This window comes from Sparus aurata, chromosome 7 (assembly GCF_900880675.1).
Source record: "Sparus aurata chromosome 7, fSpaAur1.1, whole genome shotgun sequence".
Classification (NCBI taxonomy): Eukaryota; Metazoa; Chordata; class Actinopteri; order Spariformes; family Sparidae; genus Sparus; species Sparus aurata.
The window spans coordinates 28,365,957-28,388,718 of record NC_044193.1 but is presented as its reverse complement, the minus strand read 5'-3'; the positions used below and the strand labels follow the sequence as shown (position 1 = coordinate 28,388,718).

General features: G+C 39.1%; 1 protein-coding gene across 4 annotated transcripts in view; it reads left to right on the top strand.

The window, feature by feature from the left end:
- LOC115584786 (solute carrier family 41 member 3) overlaps positions 1 to 22,161 on the top strand; it is a 30,564-nt gene extending 8,403 nt beyond the window's left edge. For 3 of the 4 annotated variants that reach the window (XM_030422514.1, XM_030422513.1, XM_030422516.1), the window contains 9 exons: positions 4,577 to 4,684; positions 5,921 to 5,992; positions 6,659 to 6,803; positions 8,661 to 8,807; positions 10,430 to 10,574; positions 10,667 to 10,746; positions 15,007 to 15,141; positions 15,847 to 15,995; positions 18,093 to 22,161. In XM_030422514.1, the coding sequence (XP_030278374.1) occupies positions 4,577 to 4,684; positions 5,921 to 5,992; positions 6,659 to 6,803; positions 8,661 to 8,807; positions 10,430 to 10,574; positions 10,667 to 10,746; positions 15,007 to 15,141; positions 15,847 to 15,995; positions 18,093 to 18,266 (1,155 nt within the window). In that variant the 3' untranslated portion in view covers positions 18,267 to 22,161. Of the gene's footprint in view, positions 1 to 4,576; positions 4,685 to 5,920; positions 5,993 to 6,658; positions 6,804 to 8,660; positions 8,808 to 10,429; positions 10,575 to 10,666; positions 10,747 to 15,006; positions 15,142 to 15,846; positions 15,996 to 16,148; positions 16,315 to 18,092 lie in introns of all 4 variants that reach the window. The other variant, XM_030422515.1, reaches the window with a different exon arrangement.
- The last annotated feature ends 601 nt before the right edge of the window (positions 22,162 to 22,762 follow it).

The following is a 22,762-nucleotide window of genomic DNA, read 5'->3' as shown; positions in this document are numbered from 1 at the left end:
ACAGAAAATGCTGATTGACAATTGTCTATGCCTTTTTATTATGATTTTTATTCTTAAAAAATATGGCTAAAGCTTTGGACGCCCCATTCATTCCTATAAAAGCTGCTAAGTGGCAAATGAAGCCAAAAAACTTTGACTTCCTGGGTGTAAAATGACCCTGGACCTTCTTTGTAATTTTCATACTATGGGGCACACTTAAGACTTCTGCTAGCTGAGCGGCTAACTTCCAGTCCAGCCCTCCACTTGAATTGGAATAAAAGTACACAATGTTGCAGCTTTTCTTGACTTTCCAATTGATATTCAACAGAATAGATGAAATTCTAATCATGTAATTAGTCATTTCTCAGGGGCTTACTCTCAAAATAATTTATCCTACATTTTACAGCCACTTTCTTCATCATGTAAGCTTATCTTTATGGGCTAGTGGGCATCACAGGACATTGCAATTACACAATTTGGCCACTATGGTAAATTGGCTTTGAAGATCGGTGTTGCTTAACACCTAGTTAACATTACGCCAAAACCAGGTCTGTGACGGGACCTCACTCCAATGTCCTGAAATGCAGACTTGCTGCCCACATGACCATGACCCTGACCAACATTAATCTCTGTATTGGCACTGAAAATTGCATTGTATATTAGGGATGCACCGAAATGAAAATTCTTCGCCAAAACTGAAAACCGAAAATGAGGACCATTGCATTTATGGCTATGACTGTGTACTAACCTCACTAAAATCAAGGCATTGCAATTCAAAGAATAAATCAATTACAAAGCATGAAAATATTTATTTAGGACTGACATTACAACAATGCACAATATAAGATAAAATTCAAAATAAAATGTCTAACTTGACCCCACTCATGTGTATATTAAATACATAATATGTACAGGCCTTTAACTGACTGAACTGCTGAAAGTTTGTAAAATTAAATATGTTCTCTCATAAAAACATGAAGTGCATTTAAGTTGCGCTGCTTTAATCCCACATCCAAGTAATGATCTTTATAACGCGGATCAAGTACAGTTCCGATGAGGTGCAGAGGATCCGAATAGATCTCAGTGAAACGTGTGCTGACAGACTCTAAGAGTGTACTTGTCATTGTTTTCACTCCGTGGTCCGTCTCAACCTCTTTGCTTAGAAGACGCTTTAGTGCTGTGAAGAGAATGTCGTGGGGAGCTCGTGATCTGCGCTGTATGCAGCTAAGACTCGTGGGTCTTCCTCAGATATATTGAAATACGTCCACACCGCAGACATGTTGGCGCTTATCCAGACAAGCGTTTGCTGGCTGCGTTTTTTGTTTGCATAATCACAAATTTATGTTTTGGCCGTGTTGTTTCGGTGATAAAAGTAATTTTCGGTGGCCGAATATTCGGTGCATCCCTATTGTATATACTGTAAGTCAGAGCAAAATCATCTAATATGGACACAAGTAGACCTACGAGAATTTCTGTGAATAACATTTTTTATTTTAATCAGTTTGATTAAAGAATGAGTGAAGAGGATGAATCTGAGCAAACATTCGGTCCTTAACATTTGTCAATATTTGGTCCTATGAACACATTTCGGTCGGTACCATAGAAGTGCTGAGATTCAGTATGGACATTCCCAGCCTGGCGAACAGATGGGTGAATGGACTGACTTGATTTAGTTTACCATGGTGGCGTGTATTAAATATTATTGAGAGATCTTACGTGGTGTGCATAGCATACTGCATACAAATCGCAATCCACAAGGGGAATGGGTGATTGATGTTTGGAGTTCAGATAAATGGTAGAGCAAGATGCAAGGATTGAAGTTATGTGCTGCTCTTATAATTTCATTTAACAATAATTTTCTTTCAGTCACTTTCACCTTCTTCATGACTCAGCTCTTGACCACATTGAGTTGACTTAAAATTATTAAAGTTTCTATTTATAAGAAAGTTGATTTTTAGGTTTATTTTCCAACCCATCAAATACCCGTCGAATGGTGTTCAACCCGGCCTACAATCTCAAAGCGTCAGTATTTGACGAGTTAGGAAACCAAAAGCATCATCAGTTGGGAATGAGACTCAAAAAATCATTAATTCTTAGAAATAGGAGCCTAAATACCCACTGAAGTTTACTGGCTCATTGCACTTGTATCATTTTCAACAATGGGTTTAAACTCTAAAATGTGTATTGGTAAACTGTAAAATATCCTGTTTGATAACCTCATTGAAGGGTTCATTGCAAAATATGTGAGTTTATATCTGCCCATATATTGATATCAGAATTATTAACTCCCAATTACTGGTGTTGGCATCTGTTCATGATGTGACTTAGGTACTTCATTGATAAATTGCAGAATTTTGGACTAACTGAATAAGTGAATAATTGAATGCACCATAGTTTGAACAGTCCTGCTTCCCCACTGACTGAGCTGTTTTCTGATCAACATAAGGAGCCTTGTGCAACATCCACCCTTCTGAGCTTTTCAAAGCAGATTTAGATGTGGGAGGGAGAGGAGAGCTTTGGGATAAAAGCAAACGCTTAATTTAATAAGTGGTTGAAGGATGAAAGAAAGGAGGCCAGAGAGAGGGAGGGGTAAAAGCAACATTGATATCCTGGCTTTACATAGAAGAAAAGAAAAACATTCTGCATAACCGAGAACTGGAATAAAAGAAAACTGTCTGCACTGTATGCAATATTTCCAGTGTTTCTTACATAATCTTAGCCTAAAATATAGCTGATCATTTAGCTAATGATGTCTCTATTGCTCATAAGTATATATACCCATAGTTATATTGACAATAAAAGCAAAAATATTATTCTCCTGAGAGATCTTGAGTAGCACAGTGTTTAGGTCTCTTGGCTTTTAGCCTGTCACACTGAAGCCACGGCCGCCGCCGCAGCAGCAGCAGCAGCAGCAGCAGCAGTAGCAGCAGTAGCAGTAGCAGTATTACAGGAAGTGGGCCATGTCCCAAGATAGCCTCCCAAGATGACAGCATTCAGCTAGACCTGCCAGTCCAGAACCAGAGAGCAGTGTGTATAAATAGAAACACACACACATACAAGAACAAAAAGGCACACCTCTGCCCTATACTACTCAGCTCTTCTTCCTCGTGGTCCTGTTATAAGCATAGGTGCACCATAAGGAGGTACCAAGGAGGAACTCAACAGCCAATCCCAGCTAACATTGGACGAGCAGCCATTCACCAGCCATTAGAGTGACCAATTAACCTAACCTGCATGTCTTGGCACTGAGGGAGGAAGCCAGAGTCCCCAGATAAAATAAGCATATGTCATATATCACAAATAACTCAGGATTTTACGACATAGTGTACCAGAGAGCACAAAGGTTTTATGGTCTCTGTGATTGAGTAACATCCTGTTTGATAACGTATCAAAATAAAAACCCCATAAAATTGCTCCAGATTGCTTGTTATCCCATATAACATTGGCTGACTGTCAGTTTTGACAAAATGCTCCACAGCATAACAGATCCCTATCTCTTTTGTTATATATATATCCATTATTGGCAACACTTTTCACTTTTTTTTAAAAAGAAAATGTATTGTTTTAGCATTGCCTTGTGAGGTCTGGGCAGTTATCCAGTACAACATTTTGTGACGAAAATTTCTCATTATAAGTTAAACTTTGTAATACGTTCAATGAATTATCATATCACTTGATAAACAGGGATTAATACATTTAATATATCAGCTTTTTTGAAACATTTTTCTTATTTTTGCCTTTGGATATAAAAATGTCACATAATTTCTGATTGAACATTCATAAATCTCAGCTGGGCAGGCTAGTAAAGAGACATATGTCCTTTCTCTAAAGGAAGCTGTCCTTTCTGCAGAAATCAATCTTGTCAAGTTCATGCAAAAATACCTTTGCTGGATAAGCAAATACACTATATGAGTTTCAGATGTGCTCAGGCTCACTGGCTGAACTATATATATGGTCAGTTTTCGTCACTGCTCCACCAGCATTATTTCATCTCACTGATTTAACTGAATCACTGATGACATTTGTGCTTCCACGACATGAAATGTTTGTACATATCAAAACTTCTTATCGGACACTTTTCCCCTTCTTCCTTCCTCCATTCCCAGCCTGTCAGTCCCTCCTCTCATCTTCAATTCCCTCCCTACCTTCCCCCTGCTCAGCATCACTCAGCTCTTGGCAGCTGCGTGCGTTCTTTTATGTGAATCTATTTAAAGATCTAAACCGTCTTGGTCCTGCCAACTCTAGTTGTAGTCAGAAAATATGAGGCAGACTCTGTGAACTGTACGTCTAAACCCACTGAACCTGCGTGATATGGCGTGGTGTCAGAGGATGCTCAGAGATGTGGAAACAGGAAAAGTAGGCTACTGGGTTAGTCAAGAATATGTGATGTGCTTATTTAACTGCGTCAGTGAGGCGCTAGGTTCAGCGGGTTCTTCTGTGGTGGTGGAGATAATACTGTTTTTTGAAATACTGAAAACATGTCCGTATTAAGATGAGAGACCTATTGTAATTTATTGAACTCAAATATGTTGTGTGTTTTTGTGCATTGCTTTGCAACTGTTAATGAAATAATTATTTTCCAATGTGTGTGTTCCAGCACTGGGAGGTGTTCAAGGTGATAACAGAGGTGTTCATCCTGGTGCCTGCACTGGTCGGACTCAAAGGAAACCTGGAGATGACACTGGCCGCCCGCCTCTCCACTGCTGTAAGAAGGGCTTGGTGTTAAATATTTGTAGGTCTTCACGCAGTGTCCCATTCTTTTAACGACTTAAAAGCTTTCTTCAAGTTAACTCTGCGTTTGTTGAATGTATTTGTTATTATTTAGGAATACATTGTTGTATTACCATACGTACAACATATCACGCACACGATAAAAGCTAATCAATGTATCTTGGAATTATATTGGGCCTAATGCAACATTATTCAATTATTTAGATACTTCCTCACATTCTGATCAAATTTTAATTTCATTGCTGCTATCTGGGGAAACACTGACATTACTACTGTCGAGTCGAGCAGGAAAAGGAGCACACGCAGTCGAACAGCGTTCAAACACTTTTGATTGAGGCCCACATATTACTGTTATTTTTTGTATGCATATTGGATTTTTAAGAATATACTCACTGAGCGTCTTTACCCAGCAAATTTGTGTAGAGAATAAGACATACATTACACTGTAAGTATTTTTCTGCCTAAATACCTACTTAATAATTACAGGATACAGTTATATTATTACAGTATAACAAGACAGGAAAAAATAGGTGTAATCGTGCTAATGCGGCAGGTCAGATATTGTAATACTCGTATGTTGCCATGGAACAAAACATTATGCTCAGAAGCAAGTATCACTTTAAAGATACAGCTATAAAATAGTTCAAGTGTGTATGTTTTGAAACCAGTAAAATACTTAGGAACAGTAATGATGTTTCAAGGTCCAATGTAAAGTCCTACTTCCACTCACACTATCCCTTAATTATTTAATGTGTACTGGGTCATTAAAAAGTACTCAGAGTAAAATTTCTTTCTAGGTGCCTCTTAAATGCCGATATGTTACTGCATTATTCCCTGCTCTTGTTCCCTTGTACCTGTAAGTAAGATGCCAGTATATACAAAAAGATTACGCTATAATTTGTGGGCAAAGTGTAACCCAAAACTGAAGTTGTAAAAATATTTATTTGTCTTTTGTTGATTGAGTTTCTTCTTTCAGCATGAAACAATGAGCTTTAAAATTCCACATCAGCATTTAATTGTAACACTTGTAATTGTAATTTTGATTTTGATTATGATTTTGAAGCTGTTATTTTGAGATATAATACCTTGAAATAACAGCTTCCAAACTGAGTTGCTTTAACTGTGTCAAACCTTTATAACTTTGAGATTGAGATTGCCTTTTCCCCCTCATCCCGAGTAAAGTAAGTTATACGTATCTCCATGTTTTCAGGCCAACACGGGCCAAATGGATGATCCTGACAAACAATGGACTATGGTTTGCAGCAATCTGGCACTTATACAGGTAACATACTTACTGTATACTATATACTCACATAGCTTGCTGTGGTCATTTGTAGGCAAGCAGAAGAAAATACACATTAGATAACTTTGTTGAGATATTTTCTTGTGTCTTACAGGTGTCATATATACAGTAGCTGCTCAGCTATGGTGTCAGTTTTTATCGTTATTGAGTTCAAGACTAGGGTAAAATGTCAATCATGGATCCATAGTTCTAACTGACAATAGGCTAATTACAGTAAAAGGTGGCATGCTTTGTACTTTGTGGTGTCTGTTTCCAAAAAAACCTAGGGATGGAAAGTACATTTGTTAGTGCTGTGCAATATTGTTATAGCTTACTGAAAATAATTTTTAGTTAATACAAAATTCATAACCGATGCAACATTTGAAACATATTGCACACATCATTACCAGTTTAACAGTTTCATTCATTTTATAGCAACAACTGCCAAACCTCCGGATTTTCTTTGTTTTGTCTTAACATCTTTGGGGTTTGGACTGTTGGGTTCTGATATATTTTAGATTGAACTGTTTCATTGAGATAATCAATAAGCTTAATCAATAATAAAGATAATTGTAAGTTACAGGTCTAACTTATTGTCAACATACTGTCACATGCATCGTTCCACTTGTGTGCACTGTTAATATAGTGTCTCTTAATTTCCTGCAGGTTCAGGCGACTGTGGTGGGCTTCCTGGCAGCTGTGGCCGCCGTGTGTTTAGGGGCAATTTCTAGAGGGGGGATTGAACTGGACCAGGCGGCTGTTCTCTGCGCCAGCAGCATCACCACTGCCTTTGTAGCCGCTCTTTCCTTAGGTAAGTGGTTACCACTGGAAGCTTCCTTTGTTTTGCAGTAAGAGTTGAATAAAACTAAACAGTCATTATGGTGTTTTCTTATTATTTTCTGGCTCGAAACCTACTTTCAGTTTGCAAAACTGAACACAGATGATAAAGTACTAAATTTGGCCTAAAAATCTCACATGGCACACAAAACAAAAGCCTGTATCAAGTTACGTGACACATGACGCAGAAGATCAATTAGAATATCCCAACAATTTACATGTTCATCACTGAATACTATCATCAGTGATGCGACTGAAAATAAACGTTACTACATTGTCAAATAGTGCTGTCAAACTGTTGGTAATTCTAATCAAAGCAGAGCATTAATGTCATCTGACATTAAACTCTTGGTTTATTAGGACCTACACTGTGAAAGATGCGTAAAATTGCTGTGTAAATGCAATAAAGATGCAGTGATAATCCGGTCAGCCAGAATCCAGGGGAAGCAGTCTAGCACAATCATTTAGTAAGAAACTGTTGCCAAACAAACTGGCAGGGTGCTCAGATAGTAAGACACTATTTTCATACAAATCTTTTTTTCTTCTGTAAAGGTGCTATTTGTGAGAAAGTAGATTTTTGAGTCTTATTCCGAACTTGTCAAATATAGGATGGTGTCCAACCTGACCTGCAGTCACAAAGCGTCAGTTTTTGACAAGCGGAGAATGAGACCCAAAAACCTACTTTCTTTAATTGGACATTAAAGGTGTAATGGTTATTGAGCTGCTTTATATGTAAATTCAAAAACATACAGGAGATCTCTAGGCGAGACAGATGAATCACTCTTAACTTCTTTCAGAGATGCCCTGTTTATTGCTGTTTATCTCTTTACTTTACTTTGTGTCTTGTAGATGATCCAATTCTTTGAACTTCCTTTGAATGGATTTAAGGAATCGTTTTCATTTTACCCTTGATCAAATTATTGCAGAGTAAGATAAAAAAGTTGGATACCACTTCCATATCTGTCCGTTTATTGTCCATTACAAAACTTGAAGAATAATAAGCTTTAAATGCGTTTAAATGTTTGCTTTTGAACCTTTTGACAGAGCCAGCCTAGCTTTTCTGTGCATCCGATCTTTATGCCAAGCTAAGCAAACTGTCCAGCTTCATATTTAACAGACAGACCCGAAGGTGATATGGCTCTTCTCATTAATTAATCCTTCAGTAGAAAGTAAAAGATACGTATACCCTTGTGTTATATATTTTTATAACCAACAGTGTTAAACCAGACACCATCAATCACACACATTGAGCAGGTTTTTACATGGTAGCAGGTGCACCTATCCCCATATCACCCTTTCCCTTCATGTAACAACTGCACAATCCATAATTTATCCTCATCATAAATGTTCTAGTGTTTCACAGGCTTTATGAGTGAGAGAACTCAATCACCCCTGGTTCTGTTTTTCTGCTAATGTCTTGAGTCATGTCTCAGCAGGGAGTAACATCTTTCCAGTTTTCCTCCTCCCTACTGCCATTTTGAACATTTCTTTATAAATCAGTTATGCTATTTTGTTCAGCTTTAGCTGCAGCTTGTTTTTGAGATCTTATTTTCTCTTTTCCAGCATGCTGTCACTCTGTCAGGCCGGTTGATGTTCTGAAAATTGTCTTTACCGACATAGAAAAATCCAATACTTTCAGCTTTGTCCACATTATGTCGTCTTGTAACCCTGATGAAACCTCTCTCCTAGAGCACAATGAATTATTTCTTTCTGTAAACATTTTTCCTTTTCTCTCATCATGTCCAGTGATACATTTTTCTCCATCATCCTATTTCCCTTCTCTGTCCTTTCAGATTAACTCATTCCTCCCCCGTTTCTGTTTCTCCCGCAGGCCTGGTGATGATCGGAGTGATCATCGGCTCCAGGAAGGTGGGGATCAACCCTGACAACGTGGCCACCCCCATCGCTGCCAGTCTGGGTGACTTGATCACCCTGTCCCTGCTGGCCGGGGTCAGCAGCACTCTCTATGAACATATAGGTGAGGAAATAAAGTAAGATTGAAGGTGATGTCATGAAGGAAACTAGTCATTCCTGGCAGATTTAAACACCTGCTAAGTATGACAACAACTCACATGTGGATTTATAAATGTTATCCCAATCAGAGGAAACCTTGAATGTCTTTGTCTTGTAGTCAGGAGAATCTGTCAGATGATAGGAAACATTTTGACCATTACACAAAGTCCTTTTGGAGTTCGTCATGAACACAAGATGGCAGCAGAAGTCATGTTTATTTTCCCATGGTGTGTGCAGGCACTGATGTACAGCAGTCTAATGTGCTTGCATGTATGCTTTTTTACTATATCTCTGTCTGTTTACATTTCTCAAGCTACTTAATGCTAGCGGCCCGCCCCTCATCTGTTCCAGGCCCAGTGTGTGTAAATGTGTGTGAGCGTCTTGGCTCTATTTTCACTGTTTGTGTTCCTACATGTGTGAGTTGGTGCATTTATACTTGTTGATCTTTCATGTGCATCTTATAGTAGAGTGTAGGATAAAACTTTACCTTTACTTTAAATGTATCACAATTCTTTTTAACTTGATTTAATAAAGGTTAACTCCACACGATGAAGTGTGTTTACAGCTATTGGGGTTTATTACTGCATATGTGAAAAAAAGTAGTATAAATCCTTTGTGGCTCCAGAGGAAGCTGCATGTACTCTAATAAATTCCTCCAGTGATGTAACTCAGTGGCTGAGTTTCATAAGAAACCATTCAAAAATAATAATGGACCTCGTAATTTTACATTTTTTCTCTTTAACTTCAAGGAACTTGAACAAAACCAACTGACTGGCAAAAAAATGAGGAATGAATAAATTAATGCATCAAAAAGAAACAAAAGAAGTTGCATATAATGACTGACCGTGAGGTAATATGAGTGAACAGTGGTGGAGGTAATAGTAGTACATTACTTTCAACAGTAACAAAGTAATATAACCCAATATTTGCTGGATTTCAGTATCAGTAGCAGGCACTGCATCGCCCATGTAAACTAACATGTTGAAGGAGATACACGTGATGAGAACGTGCTTCATATCTAACTTACAATATCTGCAGCGGTCCTTTGAATCGTCCTCCACTTCAGGTCGAATTCAGCCCTTCAATATGCTCTCTTTCTCGAGCTCTGTGTTATATATTTTCAATTTTTTTTACCCAGTCGTCACCGGCATTGTTAGCTAAGAAGCTATGGTGCTATTCTGATTTGAAATGTCACCCATCCTGCGTGTTGTGCATGAGGTAAGAAGATGGCCGGAGGAAATGGATCTGTAGAAGGATCCTTCACCAGGATAAACTATTCAGGAGGGACAGGAGACATGGCAACTATATTTGACAAACAAGCCCCAAAATAACACAGTCCATGCCAACAATATTTGCAAGCAACTTCACAATAAAAAAAAAAAGCTCAAAGTCGATTACTGTATAATAAACGGACATGATATATGATTGCATAGTTAAATATCTAGTACTGACTGTGACACTGATTATTGGCTTCTCTGAATATATTGTTGTTTTTTATTAATATACATTTGTAGGTGACCATCATAATAAGTAGTGCATAGTATAGTAATTGTACACAATCTATTCATGCCTGATCCTGCCCCACAGATATATGGTACCTGTCCCCCCTGGTGTGTCTGGTCTTCCTGGCTCTGATCCCAGTGTGGGTGGTGGTGGCCCGACAGAGCCCTCAGATCAGGGAGGTTCTCCGCTCAGGGTGGCAGCCTGTTATCGTAGCCATGTCCATTAGCAGGTATGAACCCAAACACATTTTAATAATCATAATGAATCATTCATTAATAATTAGCATGTGGTTCTGAATCCCTCTGTGTTTGTGATTTCCAGTTTTGGAGGCCTTATACTGGACAGGACAGTGTCTGATCCCAACTTTGAGGGCATGGCTGTCTTTACGCCCGTCATTAACGGTAAGCTAATTAATTAGAATTTTTGCGTTTTGTTACATTATGTTGTCCAGAGTTTGGAAACACATCACTCAAACCATTGTTGGTCAGATGTCTTTGCAGTAGTGTTGTAAAGTACATATTCTTCTATGAGTGTGCTGCCTGTATGACTCTAAGCAGAATGCTGATGACTCAGCAGAGTACAGGTGAATCCAAACAAACACATATCACTAATATTGATGGAAGCAGCAGGAAGGACTCGTGTAGGGAAAAAAAATCTGAAGCCTAAGCAAACAAAATATAAATTATTCCTGACTGGATCATCCGATGGTCAGTTGATGTGTTGACAGTAATTTAAGCCAGATACACTTGGTTTTATACTCAAACCTGTTCCTGCCTCAGAAATTGTTTGGAGGTGCAGGTTGTGCTCTTTGTTTGCTTCCTGTGTGAGTCTGAGCAGCATACTAAACACTGACTTGACAGCGCAGTCCAACACTCACAACAGAATAGTAATGCTTCTCCCTCAGATTTCACTGAGATTTGGTGTCGACTGCATCACTAATCCCCAACAACACAGCTCCGCTTCATCAAATGACTTTTTTGATTTATTGCCTTCCTTCCCGGCCAAGCCACTGGCAGCTGATCGTTTTCATTTTTTTCACCTCAAACTTCTTTCCTTGCTCACAAATTCTATTGTGTGGTTGTGAAGTTATATGGAGTGAGAATTTTGAAAATGCAAGTGAGTTTAAAGATGCCCGACACGTGATGCTAGAAAACTGTAAAGCATTTCTTTTTAAAAACAGTGTAATTTCCTGTCTGCCTCTTCAACAGCTCTCTGTGGGTTAAAAAATAGCTCAGGCTGCTGCTAAGAGCAGTGTAACCAGGAAATAGAACAACAATGTAACTAATTGCTAATGTAGATTTGTTCATTTGTATTTCCTCTGTATGAAAAATGTTTGTCCCGGGGCATCCGAGTTAGCTCAGTTGGTAGAGCGTGCGACCCATGTAGAGAGGCTGTGTCCTTGCTGCAGTAGCCCTGGGCTCAAATCCGACCTGTAGCCCTCTGCTGCAAATCATCCTCACTCTCTCTCTCATCCCAGTTCCTGTCTATCTTCAGCTGTGCTGTCAAAATAAAGGCCGAAAATATATTTTAAAAATGTCCTTCATAGCAAGTGACTCTGAAACCATGGAGTGTGCCTCAGTCATGTTGTACATCAACGCTGTTTTAAGAAACATTTCTAATTGCGCACCAGAAGAGAAATGTGAAATATGGTCAAACATAAGTAGCTTTAAGAAATCCTTTTCCTAAATAACATACATTTTGAAATTTGCTAAATTGCTAAATTTAGATTTAGGACTGATTAAAACGACTAAGAAACTGAACAGGAATTTGCAGCCAATTTATTCAGTCAGTTCTAAAAAAAACTACGGTACGATATTTGATTTGAAATGAAATGAAACCAGTGTAATTCTGCAAGGAAGGAAACCAGTCTTAAATCATATGTGATACTTATTTGAAATGTTTGGCTCTAACTTGAAAGTGTACATGATTTGGAGTTAATGGGCTAAAACATCTAGAGCTGCCCAAATGTCTGGTAAATGAAGCCTTAAAACCACTGGAACATTTTCAGGAGGACTGGTTATTTCAGATGCACCAAGGCCACCATGAGGAGCATCAGAGTGGTTTGATGAATCACCCTCAAGTTCCATTTTTGCCATCTCAACAGAATTTCAAAGCAATTGCGCAGTTTTTCCAAAATGTATGAGTTGCATTACCAGTGCATGCATACACCCTTTACAGCTGATCAACAGTGCTGGTTTATACCAGTTAAAGGCTACGTGACACACATGAAATCAACAGTGGCACTGTGGAGCTTATTAGCATCTTTCAGTTCACTGTTTTGAGTTTACTGCCCACAAATGTAGTGGTTTGTGTCCCTCTCACCGCTCTCATCTGGGTCATTTTCTGCCAATAATAAGCTTGACAAACCACTGAACACTACTTGCCCTAGCAGTAAGTTAATGACTAGATCACATACAGTCGCAACCCAAACTATCAGCATTTCATCCTGTCACTCATTCTCTATTTGGTGTGGTTACAGCGCATTCACTGTGTAGCATCAACATTTAGGCAAACCTTAGCGACCCTGGACTGCTCTTTATAACATTTAGGACATTTTACATTTCAGTAGCCCCAGCAAAGCTCATTATTTGAACTAGTGTTGCGTTCACAGGACACATTGGATAGCCCTCATGCTAAATCCTTTTCAAATAAAACAAATGAAAAGCATGTCCAACCTATTTGTTATGGTCTATAAGCTAAGCAACCAAATGGGTTATGGTAGAATGAAATACGCCCTGATCTTATATTTGCCTCATCATAACACTACAAAGTGCAAGTCTTTGTCTCTAAAGGCTACCCAATAAATACTTTTTTTGGTTGGGTGTTGAGAATGAGTCGAGGATTCTCACAGCCTATAGAAAGCAGCTGCTCTGTACTCAGTGTGCCAGTGGTATGGCAGTGGATACGTCTGTATCATTTGCCAGATGGCAGCAGGATGAACATACTGCTGGGATTGGACATTTAGCATTTAGCATTAGCATCTTTTTTAGCCTTTTTTCATGCTTGAAGCCATCAACTCGATATCTAAAATCCCCTTTCTAGGGTTCTTGTCTTGAAAGGTGTCAGCTTGACACTTTAGAAAGTCAACTGAAGTAATTGTTTACAAGTTCTGGAGCTGAAGTAAGCTTAATTTGCTAGGTAACTGCTGCTGCCGTTTGTCATTTGAGCCAATTGGAAACAAGAAGCCATCTTTTGTCCATCTCTGTCTAAAATGAATGACCCATTGGTTCAAAAATTACTAAAATCTTTATTACTTCATTACTAAACCCCCTGATTTGCCAGCAGGTCTTTTCTTCATGAGAAAGTCTTATTCAACTAGAGAAATCAGACAATGAAACTGTCTGAAGGTTTGTAGGTACTTAAAGCGCATAGAAAACAGATTTCCACTTAATGCTGTTCAAGAATGATGAAAAATGAACAGAGACATTGAGAAGTGGAGGCAAAAAAGAAGCAGCCTTCAGAATAAGTGGTTTGGCTGTGAAGTGGCGCATGCAGTAAAGGAGAAAACTCGATATAAACCACTAATGGTGCACACCCAGTGTCCTGGCACAGCTGACAGGCTCTTTAATAACCATCGACTCTCAGTGTCACTGTTTCTCATTTTCTCTGCCCATCTTCCCACTGTTTCACAATCTGCCTCTCTCTCCCTCTCCTTGCACTGCTCTCAGTTAAGTAGTAAATTCGCCAATCTGGTTTGAATTTCCCATTTTCCTCCACCAGCTTGCATAAACCAGTATTATGTTTTACTAAACGTTCCTTCAAGCCTTTTCCATCTCACAAAAGAACATCTGTGTCGATTTCTGGGGTAAATACTTGGAAAGGTGTTTGATGTAACTGAATTAGGCACAGATACTTTCGTCAACAGCAAAATGATAATGTAATTTGAAGGCCGGTGAGATCTGGTTGTTGTTTTGCATTGGGCAGAAACACAGCTTTTGAAGAAGTGAATGAAAAAAAGCTCAGCTCAGGCCAGAATGAGAGGATAAATCGTATCTTATATCTCAGCCTTTTTTGTTGCTTTGAATCACGACACATCTGGGACCTGGTTAAAAACCTGAAGATGACCTATCGAACAGATCTGACATCTTGACACAGAGTCAGTCAGAAACAAGTTATCTATCTGAATTTCACAAAAAGGCGCATAATGGTTTTTGCACAACCAGAGTCGTATTTCACTGTCGGAACCGCGCAGCTGCATGTGGATGATCTTCTTTCCATACGCACGTGTTGCTGCTCTCGTGTCTGAGAGATATCGGGTGGAGTTTGTGTTCATCTCTTTGATTTAGTCTAATGCTGTGACTCCACTGGCTGGGTTTTAGCTGAGCTTTGGCCTCTGTGGCTTATTAAGATGGACTGTGCTCTCTGTAAACCCCTGCTGGATCATAGCTGAGCCAAACTTGTGTCATTGCTTGGCTTCATTTGTGAGCATGCGATGATGAAGAGATGCAGCAAAGACTGATTCTAAAGCTGTTGCAGGACAGAACGTTCTGTTTCCGTTGATTATATTTATAAAAATTAAGCTTTTTAAATCAGTTTAATATAGAGGACTATATCTGATTTGTAAGAAAACTTGTATAAAATAAGTCGCTGTGTGGCACTCCTTTCAGATATTCCCTCATTCACTGACCCACTCAGTCTGTCTGTGTTCTTCCCCTGTGTAGGTGTTGGTGGTAACTTGGTGGCCATCCAGGCCAGTAGGATCTCGACCTACCTACACTTCTGGACCATCCCAGGGGTGCTGCCGTACAAGATGAGGCAGCATTGGCCCAATCCCTGCGTCACCTTCTTCTCTGCAGGTAACACTGCCATGCTGAATGCAAACCTCTGTATCTGATAACATTAAACCTCCTGTGTATACCTAAAGCACTAACACAGTGTGACTTACAAGAGGAGAGACTGTAGGAATGTGAAATCTATCACAAACTCCAAGAATAGGGTACCTTTACAGCAGCACTTATCAATATTTTCATTTGAAAGTGGAAATGGATAATGGCTCGCCAGTCAGCCTTCCTTTTCCATTTTGTGCCTGGTGGAGGTCCGCTCATTGTTTTGAGCTTACTGCCCACAAATGTACTGTTTTGTTTCCCTCTCACCGCTCTCGTCTGGGTCATTTTCAGCCACAGCAAGCAGCAGTTAGTAGTTAAGAAGCTTGACAAACCACTGTACAGTACCTGCCCAAGCAGAAGACAGAGTTAATGACTAGTTGGTGAAGGTAACTGACTTAATGGGGCATTTTGCTTCTAAAGAGCACATGCAAGCTTTTTCTGCTACCCCAAAGTAGCCAGAAAACTAAATTGTCAAGTCATCCCTTGGAAATAGTAAAAGAGAATAGTCAGAGAGTAGTGGATATTATTTTTGATAGCTAAAGAGACCTTTAGTAGAGAGGAAAGTCCTGAGGAGCTTGTTTAATCGTAGCTAGACTGGCTCTTGTTATTATAATCCTTTTTTTGATTCAAATAGAATGTCTGAAAACGGAATGTTCTCTTCTCTGTTTCTCCCAGGGGTGAACTCCAAATCAGCACGGGTGCTTCTGATGCTGGTTGTCCCCGGACACCTGGTCTTCCTCTACGCCATCTCTCTGCTGCAGGGAGACGAGGCGCCTATCTCTGTAGCCTTCAGCGTCTGCTACCTGTGTGCTGCTCTGTTACAGGTAACTGATGCAGTTCCATACATACATGTAAGAAGAAAAAAAATCAGTCTTATATTTCTGTAGTTAATATTGAATGCCCTGAGGAGGCCCTGCAGTTTCAGTTAAAAATGGCTGCTGCCACCTGTTACCTAACTGTGAAAGGACATATGCCAGGTGTTGGTGTTTCAGCAGCACGGTGAGATGAAAGATTTGTTCCAGTACAGAACCAAAAGTACACCGCACTCCTGCCACGGTCACCTGTCTGACCTCCTCACCATGATGTCCTCTCAGCTGTTATGTGTTTGCAAAAACCTGCGCCTCATTATGTTTTGACAGTAATGTAAGTACTACAAAATAACATGTGTCCTTTGGTACAAAGTCAACGACCATCTGCCAGTGTCTTAAATATCTTGGAGGTTTAAATAAATCTCAGAATTATTTATCTACCCGAGTCCAGAAAAGCTGACTTAGACCTCGAATGATTTCACAGCTTGAAGGATTCATGGAAAGCTGTGATTGAGGTCACTTGTCTGGCAGCGGAAAGCAAACAAAACACGAAGCGTTTGCAGAGAGAAACACGCTTATACATGTCCATTATGAGCAGCTGAGGTACACAGGTCCAGTGGTCATCTACCTTTTGCGTTTGATGTACCCCACAGCCCTATCAGACTGGAAGTGCAGTGTAAATATGTTCTTCTGAATGGTGGTTAAACTATTGGTAATACAGAAGAGGATATTATTGCAACACTTTGTCATAGAACTGAATTGTTTTCAATGTTCACATTGGTTGGTCAAGCTGATGATGATATTGTTTGGAGTGACTGACACGTTACATTTCAACCTTTCCTCTATTACTTTTAAAGGTCTATCTAAACTGGTTATTTTTAACTATTTGGGAATCACGACACTAGTCATGTGTTTTGATTCCATTGCTTAAAATGGGTAATGTAGGCTTAAGAAGGTTAAGCCTTTCCAAAATGTAGCTCTTTAGTCAATTATTCATATAGCGTTGTGTTGATCGCAATTAAATCCACAGGATAATCCGCACATTGGGTGGCCTGTTCATCGAAAGTTACACTGATGGGATGACAGTGTGTGGAATAATACCTTTTTAATGAGGAAAATATTCATTATATTACCTGCAGCGGTCCTCCAGCAGAAGAAGCGATCAGTACGTCCCTTGTGCCTAACTTGTCAATGATCCAGGGATCCAGTGTTAATTAATGTTCTTCTACACACCCAAAAAGTCAAACACACAGTCCAAGTTCATAAAAAAGCCAGCCTCCTGGTAAATCTGGAGCTCCATCAGAGCTGTCTGAAAATATTTTATTTCAGAGGTTTCAGTAAAAGTTTAATTCTGTTTCCTCTGGAGAGTTTCCACTGTCCTATCAAGTTTTATAACTGCAGCTTTCAGTTTTGCTGCTTAAATGTGCCACAATATTTGTTACAGCTACATTACTGCATACATTAAAAAGTTTTAGATGATTGAAAGCAGCCGCTCTAATTGATAAAATATATCATTAAAAAAACACTGTATGACAGGGCTTGATTTGACAGACCCTGCCTTGCTATTGAAACTATTCTCAAATCATTTGTTTGACTATTTTGGATGTATTTTTAAAATTATATTAGACAAAGAGAGAGAAAAAAGAGGTCCCTTGGGTACTCCTGAAATGTGTGATATATTCACATGTCACATGAGCTATGCTGGCATGTGGTTTAATACTTTGGGGTGACTTATATTTTGGCACATGGTAACTATTAGCCCCACAGCTAAGAAAGAGGCGTTAGCGCTTTGAAATGTTGAGTAGAGTATGGATCATCACGAGGTGCGTATGTGGGTGCGCTGCTGTCCATAGTACTGAAACTGAACGGAGCGGATCGATTGATAGACTTGTTTCGATTGCTTTTAGTGGTTGTAATCCATAGACTAAGGGAAACGGCAGGAAAGTGAGGAGTCAGTCAGAGAGGAAGAGAGACTGCTGGAAACAATAAGACCCCCTGTTGATTTTGAGTGATTATTGTGAATAATCTGATAAATGTGTTTAAATACATTGCTTTGCTTGTGATGTTTCATCATGCTCAACCCTTTTCAGCTCAGTTTTCTTCTCCCTCCAGGTGACCATCCTCCTTTATGTTGCCGACCTCATCATCCGTGTGATGTGGAGACGGAGTCTGGACCCAGACAACTTCTCCATCCCCTACCTGACCGCCCTAGGGGACCTGCTGGGCACCGGGTTTCTGGCCCTCTGCTTTCGCTGTGTCTCACTGATTCAGAGCCTGGGTCTCTGAACTTAAACCCTCTACCACTGAACTCTCAGCCAGCCACTGTCTTGTTGCTCCAATTTTGTTACATTTGCAAAGAGATGCTTTTGAACGGACAATAAAGCATTTTCTGATGGTTATCACTGCACCAGTTCACACCGACAGTGGAGAAACAGCACTGGTGACACCCACCCATCTACATCCATCCATCAGGGTGAAGGGTTTGCTTCTTTAAAATGTCCAGCCAATCTAATATTTTTGTTTTACCACAAAAGGCTTTCAAGTATTTGGAGTTTTAGGTTATCTGTCCTTATATACACCATATTGAACTTTATTTTGTTATCATTCCTCTTTATCTGTCCGTCTCTTAATTTTCCTAAATGTGAGTTTGGTGGCTCAGTGCGCACCTCGTCTCTCAGATCATCTCTTTAGCTTCATCAGAGGAATATGTAGCAACTTAGCATCATAGCAGCGAGACTGAACAGTGGTGGACATTTTGTTTGAACTTGTGGACAGAACAAACAGACTTAAAGCAGTCCATGTTTGGGCGGGCTGTATTATGCCTGGAATTTAACTGGAATTTTCATTGATGTATATGTCCAATATATGAGTTTGGAATTATTGTGAGCTATTTTGAATGAATTGTACAGGTTTACTTTTAATGAGAAATCAGGGTTACATATCTGTAACACACAGGGGAATGTTTCATCATCACATGAAAAAAAAGTCCAATTTACATTATTATCCATGTGATGGACTTTATGTACTATCTTTTTTTTCTTTTCTTACATTTGCTGCTAATCAATAGGATTAATCAATTGATGAGGTACTGTAAAGAGGCAAACAGACAGAATGACGCAATGCGTATCTTTGTGCTAAGGGCCAAATGGCTGCACAGTGGAAACAGCACGATTCGGAAAAAGACAATATATTGAAAGATTTGGTTGCTTTGTTTATGGGAGCACTATTAAAGGAGAAATTTGTAAGATATGGCCAGAAGTTTAGTTTAAAACATTAAAAAAACAAACTGACGTTATCAAACAAAGAAACAGCCGAGTTGACAATATGTCAAAGATATCTATGTACTATGTGCAGACATTTCTACTAAAGTTAGCATGCTAACCAGCTAGCCCAGGCAGTCATCCCTAAAAATAGCACTTTGTACCGGCAACAAACAAGTCCGATAGCTACCATGGTTTCAGCTGGCAAATATATGCCAGCTTTTAGCGTAATAAATGTTAACAAATAAACTCATAAAATGTAAAGAAAGAGACCTTGTAAATCACCTCCATACCATATCCCCTGTCTTCTAAACTGACCTCAGTCGGACTTGAAAGCTGAGTTAAGTCCCAATTTGGTGTCCAGCTGTGTTCACTCTCACATCAGGCTACCAAAACCAGTTAAGCTGGCAGTCAAGACAGACTTGAGGGCCACCGGCTCCAAAGCCACCCAAGCTAATTAGCCAACAGTAGCTAACAGAAAGCAGCAGCTGCTGGTGATCACATTGGAGCTACCTGCAAATTCTGGCCATATTTTAACAAATTACACCTCCAAACAATGTTTTAGTGAAATGAGGTGAATAAACAAAGAGAATTGACCACCAAGACTGTTAAACTGTAGGAGGGAAGGCATCCACCAGCAAGTTCTAGACTGATATAAAACCATGTTTGTATCCAGAATCCATATTGTCATGGCACCTTCTGGCATACACAAATGTGTCCTGACAGCTAGAACAAAATCAACTACAGGAACTGGGTAACATTTTAGAAAATATTTGCCTTCTCTCTGAAAGTAATATGAGAGGATTTGATGCTGGCTATTCACATCATTGTACAGTAGAACTCACCAAGTATTGGGTTATTTACTCACTACTAGGAAACTAAGCCAGTATTAGCGTTTTACCAGATCTTTTAGCAGATTTGTTTTATCTCTGCACTCCTTCCACTGTGGACAAGTAATATCACAGCAAGTCACCAAACAACAAACAGGTGAGAGTGGGGCCTTTTTCTACCGTTTGAAAATGCCACAACTCTAACGAAAATCGCCATGATCCATCACAAAAACTCCAGAATGAATAATATGCAGATGATGTATTGCTTTTTGTTGCACATGGTATATGGTTTATAAATTATTGTGGCATTTGCAAAAAAATACCTTATGATTTCAAGCGCTGAAAATGTTTCTAAGAGTCTACATTATGCTAAAAATTGTTCAATGGCCCAAACATCAAACGGTTTTGTTCTAAAGCACTGTGAAGCACAGAAAATGTGTCTACACCTCTCACTATTTGTATAGCAAGCTCAATAAGACATTTTTCATTGTGGATTTGTGCTGCCACTGTATGGAAAAAAACCCCCACAAAAAACAGCAGTGAACTGATGCAGAAGACTCGTCCGTCAGCCCAGGTTTATGTGTTTACATCGACTGTGTAGCTGCAGAGGATCTTGGGTATTCCCCTCACTACTTGATACTAATAGTCCCTTTAATGGAGGGTTCACGAAGCCTTACTGATTTTTGTCAGAACCATAAAACCTCATCATTACAGCAGTGACTGCATGTACATGTGCATATTAATCTTGAAGGGTCACTCAGTCAGAAAGTGAAGTAAATTTTCAGCTTGTGTCATTTGCACAAATTGACTGTTTTCGTTCAGTTCAGTCTCTGAATGAATTCAGAACTCACCTTTAAGTCTTTTTCTCTTGTCTTGAGATGCAGTTGGAGTTCTCGCTCATCAGCATTTTCATTTCACGTTGCAGTGCAGGTGCATCAGTTTACACCACCCCAGGAAAATTCATGCTTGCTCACACTTTTTAACTGATTGCGTTGCACCATGTTTAAAAATGTTCATCACATTTTGTCCGACTGCAGAGTAATACTCAAGTCATATTTAAGCATCTTCATGTTCCTGTTATTATTTTAGTTTACAGGTGCAATAATTAAGAATTGGAGTCCTGTCAAATTCATTCTCAAAAAAAGATGGGGGGCGGCATAACACCAGAAAAACAGCTAACTGCCGATGATTGTAGCTACGGTTAGCTATTAGTTCAGTTAGCTGTGCAGCTAGCAGTCCAAACTGAAAGCTTAGAGCATTTGTGCTAATACTGCTAGCACAGGAGCTTTGGACTGGTCTCAGCTGTGGCTAGCTGGTTAGCATGCTAACTTCAGTAGATATCTCTACAGCACAACACAATACATAGATGCCATTACCTCAAAACTGTTATTACGTCACATTAACGTTAATTTTTGAATGTTTCCATCTAAAATTCTTACATATTGCACCTTTAAAAATGAAAACAAAACACTACATTTACTACATTCACACAGTGTTCAGGATACAGAGTTTACAGTGTAAAGTACACTTGCTCTCTCTATCCTTCTTTTTTGAGTATGCATATAAAAAGTTTCATCTCAAGATTTACATTATTCCTGAAAATAATAGTGCAAAATGGGTGTCAATGCACTCATGAAGTCACATGGAACATTTTTGCTGTGTGCTGTTACTAGTAAAAACCTATTTTTTGAGATAAACCTCATGAACACTGAAATCTGAGACATTTCTAAAAAGAGCCTGTCTTGTCTTGTAATCAAATTTTTTTACGTGATGTATTTCAGTGCTGATAGTGTTTCGCTGAGAGCTTTTATTGTGACACTGTTACACGGTACTTTCTGCACTAGAGGGACAGTGAAATCTCAATATCTCAATGTCTGAACCACAGTTTATTTCAAACGAGCTTACTGTACGAGATCTGTGTGTTAACTGTGATAACTGTGACAATTAGACCACAGCTAAGGTTGTGTTGTACCAGCACATACGTGTGTCTTATACAATAGGGCTGGACAATATATCATAAAGTCTTTATCATAATAAAATGTCACATTAACATAGATAACAGTGAATGTAATAATAATCTTATTTAAAAAAGAACTGTATTGTATTTATTTACAAGATGGCATGGGCTCACTTCAACTGATTGATTTTATTGGAAGTTTTGATTATGACTACAGTTAATGTCAGTCAGTCATGACACAGTAATGCAGAGGAATAGTTCTATGTTTTGGGAGATATGTATGCTCACTTTATTGCCAAGGTTGATAAAGAGTCTGAATGAAACTGGATCTTCTTGTTCCAAAAGTAAGAAAAAACCTGTTCAAAATCCAATAGACAGTTTAAGATCAAAATTCCGCCACGAGACAAAATGTCACACAGAAAATGAGAGTAAAAACAAGAAGTTGTGGTTTTTTACAGGGAGTTTAATCTGGTGTTCTATCAGCCTATTAGTTCCGGCACACAGCACCCCATAAAAAAAACACATCTGTGTGTTTGAACAGACAAGATGTAACAATATAATCAGTCACATTCAGCTGGAAGGCAGATTTTTAAAACTTTTTCAAAGTTAGCCAGGCTTATGAAAGACTACGCTAACTGCCTCCTGTCTGCAGCTTCATATTGATCTCTCACACAAGAGCGGTGTCGTTCTACTCAGCTAACTCTGAATCAGCATGTATCCCAAAATGTTGAGCTG